This window comes from Cyprinodon variegatus, unplaced genomic scaffold (genome assembly GCF_000732505.1).
Source record: "Cyprinodon variegatus isolate N-32 unplaced genomic scaffold, C_variegatus-1.0 Scaffold296, whole genome shotgun sequence".
NCBI classification, from domain to species: Eukaryota; Metazoa; Chordata; class Actinopteri; order Cyprinodontiformes; family Cyprinodontidae; genus Cyprinodon; species Cyprinodon variegatus.
In genome coordinates this window covers 487,053-504,913 of record NW_015150749.1, presented here as the reverse complement: position 1 = coordinate 504,913, position 17,861 = coordinate 487,053, and the positions used below count along the sequence as shown (strand labels likewise).

General features: G+C 36.7%; 2 protein-coding genes across 3 annotated transcripts in view; both read right to left on the bottom strand.

Moving 5' to 3' along the window:
* Positions 1-4,389, bottom strand: part of prom1 (prominin 1) — a 41,971-nt gene extending 37,582 nt beyond the window's left edge. For both annotated transcript variants that reach the window (XM_015383852.1, XM_015383853.1), the window contains exon 1: positions 3,835-4,389. In XM_015383852.1, coding sequence (XP_015239338.1) covers positions 3,835-4,105 — 271 coding nt within the window. In that variant the 5' untranslated portion in view covers positions 4,106-4,389. The remainder of the gene's footprint in view (positions 1-3,834) is intronic.
* Positions 4,390-7,513: 3,124 nt separating this feature from the next.
* The window catches only part of tapt1 (transmembrane anterior posterior transformation 1), a 12,536-nt gene continuing 2,188 nt past the window's right edge, over positions 7,514-17,861 (bottom strand). Inside the window, exons 2-14 of the mRNA XM_015383892.1 lie at positions 17,590-17,720; positions 17,383-17,501; positions 16,572-16,734; positions 16,324-16,459; positions 15,737-15,834; positions 15,568-15,637; positions 15,320-15,400; positions 15,025-15,134; positions 11,600-11,659; positions 10,673-10,741; positions 10,495-10,571; positions 10,241-10,413; positions 7,514-8,886 (exon numbers count right to left, since the gene is read on the bottom strand). Of these exons, the coding sequence (XP_015239378.1) occupies positions 8,633-8,886; positions 10,241-10,413; positions 10,495-10,571; positions 10,673-10,741; positions 11,600-11,659; positions 15,025-15,134; positions 15,320-15,400; positions 15,568-15,637; positions 15,737-15,834; positions 16,324-16,459; positions 16,572-16,734; positions 17,383-17,501; positions 17,590-17,720 (1,541 nt within the window). The 3' untranslated portion in view covers positions 7,514-8,632. The remainder of the gene's footprint in view (positions 8,887-10,240; positions 10,414-10,494; positions 10,572-10,672; positions 10,742-11,599; positions 11,660-15,024; positions 15,135-15,319; positions 15,401-15,567; positions 15,638-15,736; positions 15,835-16,323; positions 16,460-16,571; positions 16,735-17,382; positions 17,502-17,589; positions 17,721-17,861) is intronic.

Here is a 17,861-nt window from a genome sequence, read left to right as displayed (position 1 = left end):
ATGGATAACAAAACTGCTATTTTCAATGTCTACTTATTTTTGTCCAGCTTTAACAGTATCGATATCGGTTATCGGCCACATAAGTTTTAAAATATCAGCATATCGGATATCGGCCAAAATCCCAATATCGTGCATCCCAAGTTTTAGTCCGTGAGGCAGACACCCTGTCTACTTTTAAGGCTAGGCTTAAAACTTTCCTTTTTGATAAAGCTTATAGTTAGGGTGGCTCAGGTTATCCTGAGCTATCTCTATAGTTATGCTGATATAGGCTTAGAGTGTTGGAGGACATAGGGGTCCCTTTTTCCGTCTTTCTGCTTCATTCTATCTATTCTCCCACTCAGCAGAACTTGTTAGTTCAATCTCAACAATGTGCTCTCTGCTTTTTCTCACAGTAGCTTCATCTGATTGGTTCCTGTTTGGCTGTGACGCCATCCTGGAGTGAAATATCAGCTGTGCTGCTGCCATCAACACCTTTGTTTACAGATGTTTGAGATCGTCAAATTTTTTAGAGTAGTCCTGTTTCTCTGAATGTGACTGACTATTGAACTTTATTTGTTTGTATCTATATCCTCAATTAGAACATATTGAATCTGTTTGATATTATAAAAATTTGTAATAAGAACTTAGTGATGGAAAGATTTCCTCCATCTTCTCCCACTTAGTCCTGTCAGAGTCACGGTGCGGGCGGTGTATATCTCCGGCAGAACCCATGCATCTACAGGGAGGACACACAAACTTCGTGCAAAGACCCTGGGGCAGGAATTAGAGCCAGAACCTTCTTGCTGCAAGGCAACAGCGCTACCCATTGCTTCACCATGTAGTCTGGAAAGATTCAATTCTTTTAAAAATCACAGCAATCTTCAAAGAAGCTTTTTTTAAGGATGGTACCCATCATTTTTCCCCTGAGGAACAAATTGTTTTTTTTAGGTTGAAGCTACTGATATATTCTCTGCTTCAGAGAGAGATGAGCTTGTTTACTTGTTAATGGCTCAAATGGGCTGGCAACTCAGGTAGCAAACAGGTGAGACTGATCTGCTTCTCTCCTTAAGCAGCTCCAAACACCTTAAAGTCCGTCTGTGTGCATTCGGCATGACTTTGCATGCTGCTGATATGTGATGTGGGTGCTCACGCCCCCCTCCCAGGCAGTCTCTCTACCTGTGCTTGAAAGGGACGGTGAGTCACACTGGAAAGTCCAAAGCAGTGGCAGCATATGGCCCAGTGGATTAAGGTATTATGTAGTGAGGCAAGTGACAGAGAAAGCCTCCCCTAAGCACTGATTTTGCTAATTGCTTACCAAGCCAGCATCTATAACTCTGGACACCAAAATGGCAGCAACTTAAAACCTTCAATCCAATTTCTCTGTGCCATCCTCCAACGTGATGAGTCGTGGTTGTGCCCAAAAAACAAACTGTGATTATTGTTCACCGCACCACAGTGGAGCATAAAGCTATAAGCACCTAAACCTAATGTCAAACAATTTAACTGGCCAGGGGAAAAAAATCACTTATTATCTACGACAGATATTGATCCGATTAAGCTGTGCATAATGTTTGTTTTTTGGACCAAGAACACACAACGACAAAATCCCTCAGTATAATATCCTACGAGTATTACTACTAATTGCCAAAAAAACATTACTGTTAATTGGAAGAAGGTGAAATCCCCAACTGTAATTGAATGGGAACAGAGACTAAAACAGATTTATTTGATGGGGAAAAAAATGACTGCTTCATTACAGCTGAAAACTGACCTTTTAATCAGAGATAGCGCATAGTTAAAGAATATTTAGATCTATAAATTACAGGGTTTATAATGAAGAAAGAAGAGGGAAGAAAAAAATTATATTACTATGGAAACCTGCTTTAACATTTGTGGGTGTTTTTTTTAATATACATATATTTCACATCACTATATTGTTGTATATTATTGTACCAATTGTATCATGTTTGCTGAGATGTGGAGAACATTTATATTATCTACAGCGAGATATATGGACAAAATATCTTCAATATTATTATTATTATTGTTTTCACTTGTCTCAGATAATAATGTTCTTTTTGTATTGTTCTATAAAAGAATTGAAATAAAAAGTTCTAAAAAAAAATCCCTCAGGATTCTACCTCATGTGAAATTCAGTTAAACTGATCGACCAGTATCAGAGGGAGATCTGGGCCAAAAGACAGTTTGTTTGATTATTCTGGTAGTTTTTGGACTTTGCTATTTAATTTATGACGTAAAAGGCCTTTGCAATTTAGTTATGCTAAAGGGTGAGCTTGGTCATGTGTTTAACCAGTTCTATTTACCCTTTTTGATCCAGCAAAACCTACAAGCTGATCCTCAGCGCTGATTATTTTAGTTGTGCAATAAGCTTTAAGCAGTTAAACTGAACTAACAGAATTATCCTTTAAATGATTGTAACAATGACCAAATATAAAAAATCACATACACAACATGTCATAAATAATGGTTTTCTAATTGTATTGCTTTGGATCTCATATATGGTTATTTATGGTTATCAAAACGTCTGGGCTATAATATACAACGAATCATATTACCAATATTACCATAGCAGAAATAAAGAAAAACTCTTTTGAACATAAGTGTGGCAAACAAAACTTTGAGAAGTTTTAAAAGTTTTTAATCCATAGTCTTCCCTAAGCTTGGAGGTCCAAAAAAGCAACAATTTAAATATGTAAATAAATAAATAACCTTAAAATAAACCCTCAATGTGACTCTATAGCTAAAATTAAGAACCACCACAAATAAATCAATCTAGTATATAAATAATTCCATACGGTATGAAATTAGATATGCTTGTTTTTTGTTTTCTTTTTTACTATCAGTGTTTCATGGTTTTGGGTTTGCTTGACTTTACAAACCAGTCAGGTGTTAAATATATATATTTGAAGTACCACAGAGACAGCTATTTTTATGGTATAGTAAACTACGGGAAATATTTAGATGGTTTCTGTTTGCTTGGGCTGTAAACTGCCAATTAAAGCACTGAATTTTAACATCATTATTCTATTGTGTTGTTTTTTCCCCCTCTTTTTTTTATACAGCCCTTGGTGAAACTTTTGTTTGTGAAAAGGACCAAACCAAAAACCTTTACTTACTTATTGCAAGCAAAAGCTAGAAAACATTACTCTGACTCTAATTCATTTTTCAATGTGTTCTCAGTGAATTACGCTGCAATAAATAATTAACATTTTATCAGTGTTTTAATGAACTGCAATATATTACTTTGGATAATATATATGTGATGTAACTACTCAATAAATCAGTATTTTTTTTAAATATGTGGAACTTGTGGCAGTCCAAACAAATTTACTTTTTTCCTGAAAATATTTTACAAATGAAAATCATTTTAGAATCAGTCTTTTTAATGACATCATTTTTAAAGGAAATCTGACATAAATATTATTTTATAACAGAATTATTTGGCGCTTTTTGCACTCTGTACAATCTGTTCTTTCTAATTCAGTTGCTTCTTACTTTACTGGAAACGGCAAGTTGCATTTATTAGTTAATTAATCAGTTAGATCTAAATAAGAATGTATATAATTCCAACACAATCTGAGACTATATTGGTAATTCAAATTAAAAGGTTTAAGGTGAAAGATTAAACCTGAGACAGAATGTAGGCCTACTGAAAATATACAGGACAAATGATCTGCATTATACAAAATAAACCATTATATATAGTAATATATTTAGATAAGTAAAACAGAGTAGGTGTGTTTCCATAAAATTAAAGCATAATCTGGAGAGAATAAAATTCGGGACTATAAAGGGAAGGGATGAGCAGATGGGGTGCTAATAATTTAATCTCACCTTTAGGGAAAGAGTTTGGTTGAACCACATAAAGAAACGCGTGGACCATGTGAAAAAGGATTCCTATGGTCCCCGGCTCGTAGTATGCGTGGGTGTCATAAACCGCTGCGGGAACAAACCCAAAGTCCAGCGGTTCCACCGGCGGAGGGGACCGCTGCCTGCGGGGGTCCGACCTGACCCCATCCCGTTGGCCGTCCCTTTCCTCGGCATGCTGCTCCGCACAGGTAGCCCCCCACCAAAGCAGCAGGACGAGCCACTGTGTCCAGAACATGGCTCAGTGGTAATAATAACTTTAAAAAAAGCACCAGCAGACCAGAGTAAAGCGCGCGTGGATCCAGTCGGGATGGAGAAAGCAGCTGACACCTGTTCCTCCAGCAGGACCAGAAACACCTTCAAACATCCAGCAGCCGTTAGCTTCTGGTTCTCCTCCACGGACTCATCCCTGACATCCTTCCCCGAACACCTGCCGCAGTGTGTGGGACTCTCACTTTGCCGGTGTCCTCGGGTTCACCGGACAGAGAGCTAAGAGCAGCCTAATCTCACGTGCACGGAGAAGAGGGCTCAACTGCGCTCGTGCTCGCCAGAAAACTCTACCGCGCATCTGCGGCGCGTGACCCTCAGCCACCACCTGTTCATGTAAACTAATAGTGCTGTGAGCTGCTCCCTCGCTCCACAGATTCCCCCGATTGGGTTTTTTAGTCACATTTTTCAGGTTATCAGACGAATTCAACATAAAATTGAGAAAATAAAAAGCAAACTTACGGCTAACTTAAGTGAAACGTGTGTTATATCCAGTGGTCTAGTTGTAAAAAAAAAAAAAAGATTTTTTTATTTATTTAACTATTATTATTATTATTATTATTATTATTATTATTATTATTATTATTATTATTATTATTATTATTATTATTATTATTATTGTTGTTGTAGCACACATAGCCTAATTAATATAGTCTATTAACCTAAAGAAATATGCATGGTATGGTTGTTACANATTATTATTGTAGCACACATAGCCTAATGAATATAGTCTATTAACCTAAAGAAATATGCATGGTATGGTTGTTACATGTCAGGTATGCTGATCACTGACCTTGAACATGGGATTTTCGCGTAGATTTGCTTTTTGTCCCTGGACCGGCATGGCTATCACTGCCCCTACATGGTTAGGGACTTATGCAGAGGACAAATTTCCCACTATAATCAGCTTCATAGTTATGGCAGGCCACTTCTTGTTTTTATTTATTTTGCTCAGGCTACTAGTAAGCAGGGGCAGACCTAGATGGGGGGCCAGGGTTGGCCTCTAATACAGATGGTGGTAGCAGTAATACTCTGAAGGGGAATGTTCAAACTTATTAAATATTTACATTTTTCATATATTAACAACTGATTGACAACAGAAACACTGCAGTTGATTATGTACATCAATATACAAACATTAAAGATGATAGATACAGAATTCATGCTCTTTTATGAACTAAATTTTGAATTATTTGGGGTAAAGATAAAATTACCTGGCTCTGCAAGTCATCTAGGAATCTTCAGTGAAATCATAGATTAAAAAAAAACTACTTTAATAATAACATAAAAATTCATTAAATGTGGATATTAGTAGATTTATATATCTTTTTTTTTTTTTTTTTTGCAAAATGATTATTGATAAAAGCAGGTAATGACAATTGAAATATGTTGGTCCCAGAACCCAAACCTTAAAGAATTTTGTCCAATAAACATTTTATTTACACAGCGTAATGTTCAAATATATGCGTCTATTTGTTATCAAAGGCTGTAGGAAAGTATAGTTTGTCTTTATTTAGAAAATATGGATTTTGTGCTTGTTCCTGTTGGACCAGTGTAGATTGACCCTGAGGTTCTGGTGCCTGTCGACCACCACTCAATGTTCATTGGTTAATGACTGGCCACCCCTATTAGGATTTTCTGGCTACGCCTCTGCTAGTAAACCCATAGCCTGCCAAATATTCAAACGGCAATATTACTGCCATTATGGTTAATATATAGTAGACATTTTACACATTCAGGGATAAAATATCACAAGGGATGGTATGGTATTCATTTGCTGTGTACTTCAATGATTTTTTTTTTTAAGCAAAGCTTTTTAAATTGCCTTGTCGCTGAGATTTGCTATAAACCTTATTTCTTCATTATTTCTTTGCAGAGAGCTGTTCTGTAAATTTAACTGAACAAGAAAATGTTCAGTCCCTGTAACCTGCTGGCCTCTAAGCATATGAAAGGTTGAGAAACGCATGAAGCTCAGGTTCAAAAGAGGGAAATCCCAGACATTTTACCAGTATGGGCTGCATCACAATGCAGTGTTGGGACACATTTCTTCTAACATAGAACTGGGCCTGTAACTTCCCCAGTTAAAGGTCATTAATATGATGTTCTAGAACTAGATGTTTCCAGGAAGAAAAGCTCTCGCGAGTGTAACTAAGTGATGACTGAGACCCCTTCAGAGTCTGTACTGGTGAAACAGTGGGCTGCAGTGTTCCCACTCTTAACAGAGAGCGCAGTGACGTTTTTCAGTGAAACACCCACCCTGTTCCCTTGCTTTCACTCATTCACATCATACAACACAGGGTTGCAAAACAAAGTCTGTTTATTCTCCTAACATAAAAGGAGATGCACATAAAAAAAAAAATCCTCAGGATGATGGTTTCATACATTAAGAAACACACTAGTGATGGCCAGTCCCATTTTTATAACATATGTAGAATCATTCGGCTTCTTTAACAGGGATGCTCCTTCTATCCCCGCTGTTTTTGCCTGTGTTGATTTGGAGTAAAGCCCAATTATTTCCTCTTTGCTTCTACTTTAGTGGCTCCAAAATCCTTTGCTTCCACCTTAAAAACATAATAGTGGTACATACATAACAAAATAATAACATAAAAAAATTATAATTCTCACAATCTTACAATTGAATGATACTCAAATAACTTTAAAAAGAAAAATCTGAAAAGTGCGGTGTGCATTTGTATTCATAAAACTGCCTTTAGAAATCACCCAATTATACCAGCCGTATTTAATATTGGGATAAATGCCGCTGTTTGGTAACTATTGCACAAAACTAGGAACAATTGCAAACTAAAAAGTAAAGGCTGATCTAAACTGACAGGCTGGGTAAACAAAGCATTCATGATGGGAGCATAATGCTCCCGCCGCATAATTCTGTGTGAGACGGCTTCTTCAGAAGAAGCAGTGAAGCTGGTCAAAGATGAAAAAAAAAAAATAGATTAGATCAAAGCTTAGACATGCATTAAAAAGGCCAAGTCCAAACCCAAATCCAACTGTGAAATATGGCAGCACTAGAAAACTGATACTCCCAGAGTTTCTTAATCTAGTTGGAATAAAATTAAGCCAATTTATTATTAGGAATAGTCCAAAAGGTAATTGTAGAAATGTGCTTAGCGGGTAGAGACTTACCTTAAAAGTAGTTTAAAAAAAAGTTAAAGAAAAACCAAATAAAGAAAAATCTAGTTCTAAAAATCTTTTAGGCATTTGGGGCTAAATACAAATGAAAGCCACACTTTTCACTCATTCTAGAATACAACACGTTAAAACTTTGCAGTCTTATCCTTTTTCGCACCAACTTGTATCTGATTGCTCCAAATTTAAGTCAAAGTTTTGCAAGGTAATGTAAGATAAGAGGATTTTTTTTTTTATTTACTAAGAAAAAAACCTTGATGCAATATTTGTGACGTGATATGATAAGTTTTGGTCTGAGAGATAAAACGCTACGATCTTGTCTTTTTGTTCAAAGTAGAAAAAGATAATAATGCAGGCGAGGAAACCAAAAAGCCTGCAGTGATTTTGTATTATCAACTGATTAACAGCAGATTTCACAACGATTTGGGTCACCAGAGCACAAACACCTAGTGCAACAGGACACATCGTCTTCATTAATTGCAGCCGGCGAGCAATGCGGGCATCAATTTAACTCAGCGGCAGGTTAAATCTGCTGAGCGCACACCAGCGTAAACATAAACAATTTCACTATTTTTATCTGCATACCAGACTCTACTTTCTCACCACTTCTTCAATTTCAATGGTGGATCACAATACCCACAAAAAAATAAATGCTTAAAGCTTATGAGCTGCAGCTATAGTTTCTGACAGCTTTATGTACAAATTAGGCAGAGTTTGAAAACTGAAAATAAATACAAACACATTCACACAGTGATATAAAGAGAGAACACTCAAAAAAAAAAAAAAAATATGTTCACGGATGCTTTTGTTCCTCGCACCTTTTTAACGTCTCTTGGCCCAAATGTATTTATGTGTAGTCGAACAATTCAATTTTAGAAAATACACCCAACCTCTGCAATAAAAATGTCCTTTAAAGGGTTGAATTTGTTCGATTTTTGTTAAATAAAAAGTAGACATCTGACGACTGTTGTTTAAAAACACCTCTTTGCTCTGGCAAGAATTGTGCTTTTTAACACACACACACTCACACACCACACAGTCCAGCTGTAGTGTTCCATCCTCCATTTGATTTCCTATCAGCAGTTTTACTCCTTGTTTGCTTGCTATCACTCATGTTTCCTCTTGTTCCCTCGTTCCGAGTCCGCATGGACAAACCAACTCCTGCAGGACCATCTGATATGGCCTCTGATATAACAGCATTATGCCTTGGCTGGTTTACCAATAATAAATAAATAAATACTCCAAGAGTCAGGTGCATAAGTGCGAGTCGGGTCTGAGCGGGCTCCACGACCCTCATCCAGTCCCCGGACCTTGTTGTGGTAGTCAGGACACCAGCTGGTGGAAGCTTCAGCGTTCAGTCTATCCGGTTCCCACAGATGGTGAATCGGTCTATCTCCAATAAGTCTTTCTTGGGTGTTCTGAGTTTAAGCCCATCTTCCTCCAGTCCTGTGTCAGTGTTGATGACTTTGTCTTCTTCGTCCTCATCCGGTGTTGTCAGGAATGTGTCTGAGTCACTCTTTAGGATTGTGGAGGAGGCGCTCTCTGGTTTATCTGTGAGTAGAGAAATGCCTGATGCCGGTGATACTCCTGCTTTGTCTGACGTAATCTCTGTGGAAGAAAACACATTGAGAGATTGTGAACAAGTGAAATTCTTTGGTAACCATTATTACAGGCAGACAAATTTGTAAACATTTAATTAAAGATGTGTGAAAAACCTTGAAATTACTTTTTGGTTTTATGGGTTAGTTAGCTTGAGATTTAGATTAATCTCCCACTAACAAACCCTTGAATTTTAAAATATATTTAAACAAGAAAGAAAACATTGAAACATTATTAACATTATTATTGTTATATCTTTAGTTCAATTCGGTTTCATAGTGCATATCATTTCAACGCTCTTTACAAAAAAGCTGATTAGTGGTAAGCTTTACAAACACTAGAATAAAAAACTGAATGTTTTTTCAAGGATTTATTGCAGGGGAGGAGGAAGAGCTCTAAAGCTGCGATGAGATGTGAATTTACAAAATTAATTACATGTTAAGCTACATTAATATAAAGGAACGGAGGAGAGACGGGGAAATAAAGCATGTAGCTTTTGAGTAATAATAAAACGTTAGGAATGCAGAGAAAAAGGAAAGGAGAGAAAAGAAAAAAGAAACAAGAAAGTAACTGCAATAATGATAATAACCACCAAAAATAAATAAATAAGAAATTTTTATCTGAATGTTCTAGTTAATATAATAAATACCAAAGCAATGCAGAAGGAACCTGTCTGGGAATGTTTTTTTCAACTAGACTAAGATTGACCTATACAGCAGGCTAAATAATTTTGCCAAAAAGTCTAAATAGCAATGATTTACGACCAATATTGCAATATTTAATTAAAATCAAGAATGTAGTCGTTTGACTCTATGGTTTTTAACTTTTTTTTTTTTTTAACATGCTCATCCATAGTAATCTGTTGCATGACTTTACTGCAAACTTCTAACTCCTACTAACATGCATGGATCTGTTTGCTAGCAGAAACTCTCTCTTCCCTTTTGTGTTGCGGCAAACTTATTTAAAGTGCATGATCACCACCTAAAGAGCTGGAGTAGGACATTTTGTGTCTTACTCTTGTTAAATCTAAAGTGACCATAATGAACCGCCTCTGCGATTTGAAAACTGCATTTTGTTAAATTGCAGATGCAATTAATTGCCCAGCCCTACTTTACAGGGATCTAACTCTCTAGGTGTAAAGATATAAAACAAACTAGAAAAGTAAAACATGCACTTCTAAGTATGGTTGAGCATGTATGAGGCTGTGGGTCAATTTCCTCTCTCAAGCCTCTGGGAGAACTCAGGTAAGAGAAGAGAGCACTAGTCAGCACTCAGGCTCCCGTGTTTTAAACCTACATAATTACCATGAGTGTCAACAAATGTAAGTTTGAGTTCTGTTTATGAAAGAGAGGAGATGAGTGACCTTGTTGGGGTGTAGCTTGAGCATTTTTGGCGCGGTTGGCTCTGGAGTTTGCACGGCTGGAGGAGACCGAAGGAGGAGGGTCGAATAGTTTTTCTTCCATCTTGGCCTCTTTGACAAACATGCAAGACGTTCCCAGGAGAACGATACTGTTGAGAACCTTTAAAGTGATCATCCTGTACAGAAACACACAAGATAGGTCAAATAAAACACAAACATTTGAACATATAAGGCGGAAGAATGTTGTGTTTAATTACCCCAAGTAAAACAGCAGCACACACATGAAGGAAAGTGAACCCTGGATCTTCACTGAGCTTGTCACGACTCTAACCAGCTACAAAAGAAATTAAAAAAATAAAAATAAAAACAACTGAAAAAATGCAAACAATTTAGCTGCAGATATATATGCATATAAATATAAAAAGTGAGGCAGACCAGCAAAGCTAAAGGAAGTGGGATGAAGCCCATTCTTCTGGACACCGAGTCGCTGTAGTCGGTGTAAGCCTGCCAACATTTTCATAACAGAAACATTAATGACATGTAATACTTCATCTACACAGCTAAACAACAAATCTGCCACCCAATAAAAAAAACATTATATGTGGAATAAAAACATTTGAGCTGTTGGTTTATTATAATCAAGAATTTGAACATTACAGTTTTGTATCTATAAACTACAGGTCAAAAACATTCAAAACAAATATTCATAATGTAATAACAAATATATTGATCTGTTACCTTATTTGAGCTAAATCAAACCTTATAATTTATTATTGTGTTTGTAATTTTCTTTTTATCAAAACAGGCCTATGTTGTACATAAGCTCTTGGATCTCAATGAGAAAACCGGCATAAATAAAGGTGAAATGAAATGTTGTATAACTTTATGCTGAAATGCCCTGCAGACACATTCATACACCTCTGACTGACTATATGCTGCTATACACTAATTTATAAAATCAGGTAACTTCAGAGGCTAACTTGATGCACAGGGATTTATTTAAGACTATCAGACAACTCAGCTATGAATATAAATGTTTTGAAGCACTTTTCAGATTTTTATTTGGCACTGCTTAGTTTGCCCTTTTCTAAGTAAAAAAAATGGGTGATAAAAGAGATACACATTTTACACCATATAGCCAAACATCTGTGATTTGTAAATAGTCTGCAGAAAAGTTTGATTTTCAAAAATCATAGTTCTGCAGTTTCTCTTTATTTAGGATTTTCTGCACCACCACCAATTCAACAGTTCATTTACTCACCCATTATCCTGAGTTATGCTAATATGTCCCTTTTACACGACTACAGTAAAACAGGAAGGATACATAGTATTTCCTCAAGTTCTTTAAGTCGGTTAACTCACATTTTTCTGTCGACTACTGACGAGGTCGAAGGCCAGGCTGGCTCTGTATTCTCCATATACCTGAAACACAAGGAAACTGCATTTAAACCAAGAAATCAAAAAACAACAAACAAACTCACAGCTAAAGCAAGTGATATCATGTTTGTTACAGAGAATGCACGTGTGCAGATGGTAAAAGTGGAGACCACTTATACTGTAAGGCTGAGGGTTGTGTGATTAGATTTGACAGTGGTGGCCGAGTTAATCCCTTCCTGTGGGACAGTTTCTCTTAAGTAATTATGAATACAATGGCATGGTTGTTGGAGAGTGGCGGCCTTAGTAGTTAGAGTTTAGAGTTTGGAATCCTGAAGTTTTGAGTTAGAAACCCACTCCCACAGACCGCCAGTCTGGGTCTCTGAACAAGACCCTTAACCTCGCACTGCTCCCTGGTCGCTCCACGATGGCAGCCCACTCCTCCCCAAAGGGATGGGTTAAATGCAGAGGTAAATTTCTCCAATTTGAGATCAATAAAGTTCAATTATGGGGGAGACTGAGCGATATGAAAAATGGATAGGGTTGATAGGAAATTTTTGCTTTCAAAAACAAGTTTTTGGGGGAGGGAGTTTGAAAAAAAAAACACCTTTGAGGTTTCACCACAGTAATTAAATACATTTTATAACATTTTTAGCTTATGCGAGTTAAACTTTAAAGAAACAACTTCATCATTGGGTAACACCACCTGTTAAAATTCTAACAGTTAAATAAGTATGAACAGACAACCATGTCATTGCACTAATAAATCACAAAATAAAAGGTTACTACAAATTATTTTCATTTCAAAACTTTCATTTGAAACACTAACTGGTAGATTTTAGTCAAATATCTTAATATAAAAGTCTGTAAGATTCCCTAGTCCTAATCTAAACCTTCCTAATCTAGAGAGCCCACATTGTACTGGAGGACTTCACAGAAGGAACTGATCCCCAGCTTTGAACTCCAGCTATGTTTGTTAGACCTGTTTAAGTCATGGATTGCCCACAATGAACACCATGTTCAAGCATAAAGGTGTCCATCAGTCCACTTGGTACCAGCACACCCTCTGCCAGAGGTCAATGGTCGATTTTGTAGTCATATAAATTGGTGCTACAGCTGGGAAAGATAAAATATAACACCTTGAGGACAAGAATTGGACAGTCCTGAGCCAAACAAAATGAGTGTGTATAAAAGATGGATTACGTAGAATAGGTCCGTCCACAGAAAACGTCATACGCACTGTTATACAAACTGTTCCATCAATCCTTCCTTTATGTTCCCCTTAAGTTTATATCTTTATAGTCCTAAGAATTCCTTGTTTCATCACACAATGTTGGCATATATGCCTGATGATATATGCCTAATGGCTGATGAACCTGATCCTCAAAAGTCAAAAAGATTATGTGACATTCCTGTCTGTGAGGCGTATATATATAACTGAAGAGTAGGACTATTTGTATGCAGGATTAAAACCAAAACCAGGGCACTGAATGGGCATCATAATACTTTTTTAGTGACATCTGACAAATTAAAAGATTAAATGTGACCAACTGAGAAAACTTTGTTAAGTCACTTAAGAGAGAAAATGAAATAAAAGCTTACCCTACTTCACTTTAAATATCATAACAGGACTTTTAGAATTATAAATATGGATCAAAATAATGTACTCCCAGAATGTTACCCCTCTCTTAATCAGATTACATAAAGCTCATTTTCCTATTTTTGGGAGGGATATCAAAAACATAGATACAAATAAAATAACCAACCAACTTAGCAAAAACAATGTGGTAACTTTTTTGGAAAGTATTTGCTTTAAACTTTACATGACACTTAATAAAATCCGCATTTTAAACCAATAACTATTGAATAAATTCAGTCAGTGGCAGAAACAGCTAAACACATAGAAGCAAAGACACAGGATACCAAAGACCATTAACATCATTAATTTGTGAAATTTTCCATGAGACCAAATAAAGAGGATTATTTTTAAAATACTCCTAACAGTTTAAGACTATTGTATAAAACTAGCCTACCGACAGTGTGGCAGTGGTAGTGAAAACATTACTAATTAATTAAGCACAGTGCTGCAATTTTATGAATTAGAAAAATTGACTATTCACAAAAAAACGAACCCATGTACTAAAGTCGATCAAGAGGACTTGTATAATTAATGGTTGTGATGCATGCATGTCTACACCATTATCGATCTACCAACATAGCAATAAAATTAAGTACAAAACTAGAAAAGCTCTCTGAGACTGCAGTCCTCCACCAAACAGCTAATTCGGCCCCATATTGTGACTTAGATCTAAAGCTAAAACTTGCTTATGATCTGGATCATTAGCAAATTCAACTTAAGTGAGCTTTGGCATGTGGTGCACTTCTAATAAAAATTTCCCTAAAATCCTTTCATAACCAGTCTGCAGCCTCTGGTGTCTGTTCTGCTTTAACCTTCTTCACTCATTCTGCTTTCTTCTCTGATCAGCAGAGCGAGACTTTGAGCAAAGCATGGCCTACTTTTCCAACCGGGTTTTGTTTTTTTTTGTCTTCAGTATAATACTTGCATACTTTTTGAGTTCACTTGCTGAATGTCAATAGTCACTGCTGCCACCCTATGGTTTAGAGGTGAATTGCTTGTCCCGCCAAATAATGTTTGAGAATCGTTTATGATATCCTGTACCCGTATTATGATCTGGATTATCACCAAAATGTAATGGATTGTAACTTGGCATGAGAGACACCTTTGGTAAAAATTTACTTAAAATCTGTTCATAACTTTTCAAGGAATCCTGCTTACAGTCAAACAAACACAACCGAAAACATAACCTACTAGGAGGAGGTAACAAAGCATTATACATGTAATAGAAAAATATCAATGGACTAATCACATGTAAGATTTTGCAGGTTGTTATATTACAACTTCAGTGCATTCAAGGTCTGACTGTTAGTGACAGTTGAATGGACACTGGCTGTCCTTGACTCCAACACCTGGTGTAAACGATTTAAACAGATATAACTAAGCTAAAAGAGGAGGGGAAAGCTTGACAATGGAAAAGAAATATCAGAGTGAATTAACTGCAATCAATTCGTCTCATTAGTTAATATCTCATTAGTCCTTCTGACCAGTTTCAGAGGATACCTTATATCTGCAAAAGAAAGCTTCATCAATACTTGACAGACTATACAAAACAACACATCAAGACATCCTCTGATGAACTTAGCGACATTCTTACTAACTGCTCCAGAAACTGCCTGTGAAACTGTCACTCCACTCAAGAAACTACTGCCCTCTGTTACTCAATGAGCCTGCTCCAAGCAAACTTGACCCGAATTGAATGATTCTCCCAATGTATGTCAAATCTTTAGATAGATGTGTGTACAAATGAGTCATAATGTAAAACTAAAAGACTCACGTCAGCGCTGATGTCATTGAATTTGGTGATAAAGGCATGCTTGACAACATCCACGGCGACCTCTGAGGTTATTACCATGAGTACGTCTGGGAAGAGGACCCAGAAGTGGTCTAAAACAAAGAGACAAAGCAAAATGAAAACAGTGTAATTCTTCACATCATAGTTGGTTTGAGAGAAAGCAGTGATTGATGTTTTGTTATGGCTTAACTACAAATAAACATACATTTACAAGAAAACATTTGGATTGAATACATCCAATGTAATGCTGCATGCATGTTTAGCTTGTATTATTTACCGGGATTCCATGAAAACTGCTCCATGTTTCTCAGACACACGATGAGCAGAAGGATATAGTTGGTGAACCTCTCCTTTATGTCTGTGGGAAACAAACAAATCAATCCTGGATTAACCTACTTTTTGCCTACTGCAGCTGAGCTCGATCCCAGAAATTTACCTTGGATTAAATCAGGTTAAAGAGGGAAGGATAAAAATATCCCCAAATCTGTGATTTTAGTGCAGAGGCTTCCATCACTTCCGACTTACCGCTGTTAGACATCTGGAAGAGGTTGTTCTTTTCAAACTTCTTAAACACACTTCCTTTGATTTCAACAAACTGCAAAACACAGCGGTTTAGAGATTCAATTTGCTTGCTGCAGCAAGTTTTTAAAGAGTAAAAAAACAACAAAAACAAATGTTAATTAAATTCTCTCACATTGTTTGACATCATTATGGTGAGCAGAGACTTGTTATGGGAGTTGAATGCAACGTTTAGTGTTGTAGCCTGAACCATGATAAGAAGGGCATGAAGGACTGGGTAAAGAAAAGCTGAGGAAAAACACATTTTGGGTAAAACAAGCTAAATTATCCTAAACGTCCACTAGCAGTAGCCAACAAATGGATGGATGGATGGATGGATGGATGGATGGATGGATGGATGGATGGATGGATGGATGGATGGATGGATGGATGGATGGATGGATGGAAAATCAGAAATTACTAGCATGATTTTTCTAAGATAAGAAAAACTTAATTTAAACATGCAGGTGAAACATCCAACAATAAAGGGCTACTGTATATTTCTTAACTCTTTTAGATGCAAACTTAATAAAAAAAAAAAAAAGGATGTAAAAAAAAAAAAAAAAACAACAACAAAAAAACAAACAAAATTTTGCTTGTGTTCATGGTTTAGATGAACTCATCCAAAATAACATTAATAATAATATAGATAGAAAGGTGTATGGAGAATATAGTCATTATGCCAGCTTCCGTCTCTGAATTTTGGACTGGGGGTGAGGATACAGACGTAGAGCACAGCCATTAAGAAGTGAGGAATAACTCCTATAGGCGCTCTCTTCTTCTCCTTTGGCTCAGTTGCTGTCCAGTACAGGGCATCCAGGATGTCTTGGCCAAAAGAAGAGAAAAGGCGATCTGCAACCTGGAGGAAAGACAGTGATCGACTGAATGGTTGACAACAAAAACAGTTAAGAAAAAAAAACAAAAATAACAAAAATAACAAGCTGCTAAAAAGCTTAAACTTGTGACTGTACCTCTAACATATTGTAGATGATGTAGAGTTTGATGACAGATTGCCCCCGTATGAGGTGGTACATCATGGCATAATCTACGTAGCTCATCATTGAATAACACAGCACCATGATGAAGCCCTTCAGGACATCACACACTTGGGCCGGCTGGAGCAAGCGGGAGCCACTGAAACCCCAAACAATTATAGAGCACAAAACTTTAAGTGATTAAAAAAAAAAAAAAAAAGTCAGGTCAACAATATGACAGAGCTGTTTCTCTGACTTATAATGAGCTCAGACATACAGCTCTACTGCCCTCTGGTGGTTAACACATTGTTGGGTTAGGATTCATTCCCAAAGCAGATACGTAAAATAGTCATTAAAATTCAGATGAGATGTGGGGAAAAAATCAACTAATTGATTATTGGTGATCTATACTGACAATTAAATACTTTAGTGTGCTCCCAATATACTGATGTTAACATAAGCTCATATTATAATAACACAAGTGAAAGTATTTACTCGGATTTTATGAGCTCAAAAAAGGAAAACTTTGAACCCCATGAAAAAACATGGTGTTGGATTAAAGGCATGTATTATTTTTTTTCCAATATATGCATTAGCCACACTGCATTAAACCAAAATAGAAGACTATCAGGTGTATTGCAATAAAAGGATAATATGGGGAACATTTTGAAAAGTTATGGATAATTAACAATAATGACATATTTCCAAATACAGCATATTTTACTATCAGTTTGTTTGGATAAAAAAATGAAATAAAATAAAGGTGGTCTCAATTTAGTTCCTGATTTATTACTTCTTATTTACTGACCCGAGGCCGCAGCACGGCACAGTTATGAGTCGTAAAAGGGCCAGAATCACCCGCAGGGGCAGCAGGGTGAACACGTAGAGAAACGTATCCAGACAGAGGAAGAAGCCGAAAGTCATCAGCTACAGAAAGGGACAAAGAAAGGAAATGTAAACAAGTGTGTTCATTTCTGGTGAGAGGGATTAATTTCTTTGGTCCATATATGTTTACCTTCTCCAGCTCCTTGGGTATGCGGAGGCAGGTGTACACCCTCTCTCTACGCTCTGTGTATTTGGCCTCGTTATGTTCAAGAAAGTAGCCTCTTGTTAGCTCGGTGGTTATAAACCTGATTAGAGAAAGGTCTGGAAAGAAATAAATGAGGGGGGAAAAAAATCAAAGTCTAGGAAAAACAACGTCATGGAAATACAAATTGACAACTTGGTCTCTGCTCCTCTCTGGTCTTTTCCTTAGACCTTAATTTCCGAATTAAATTCATTACTTCC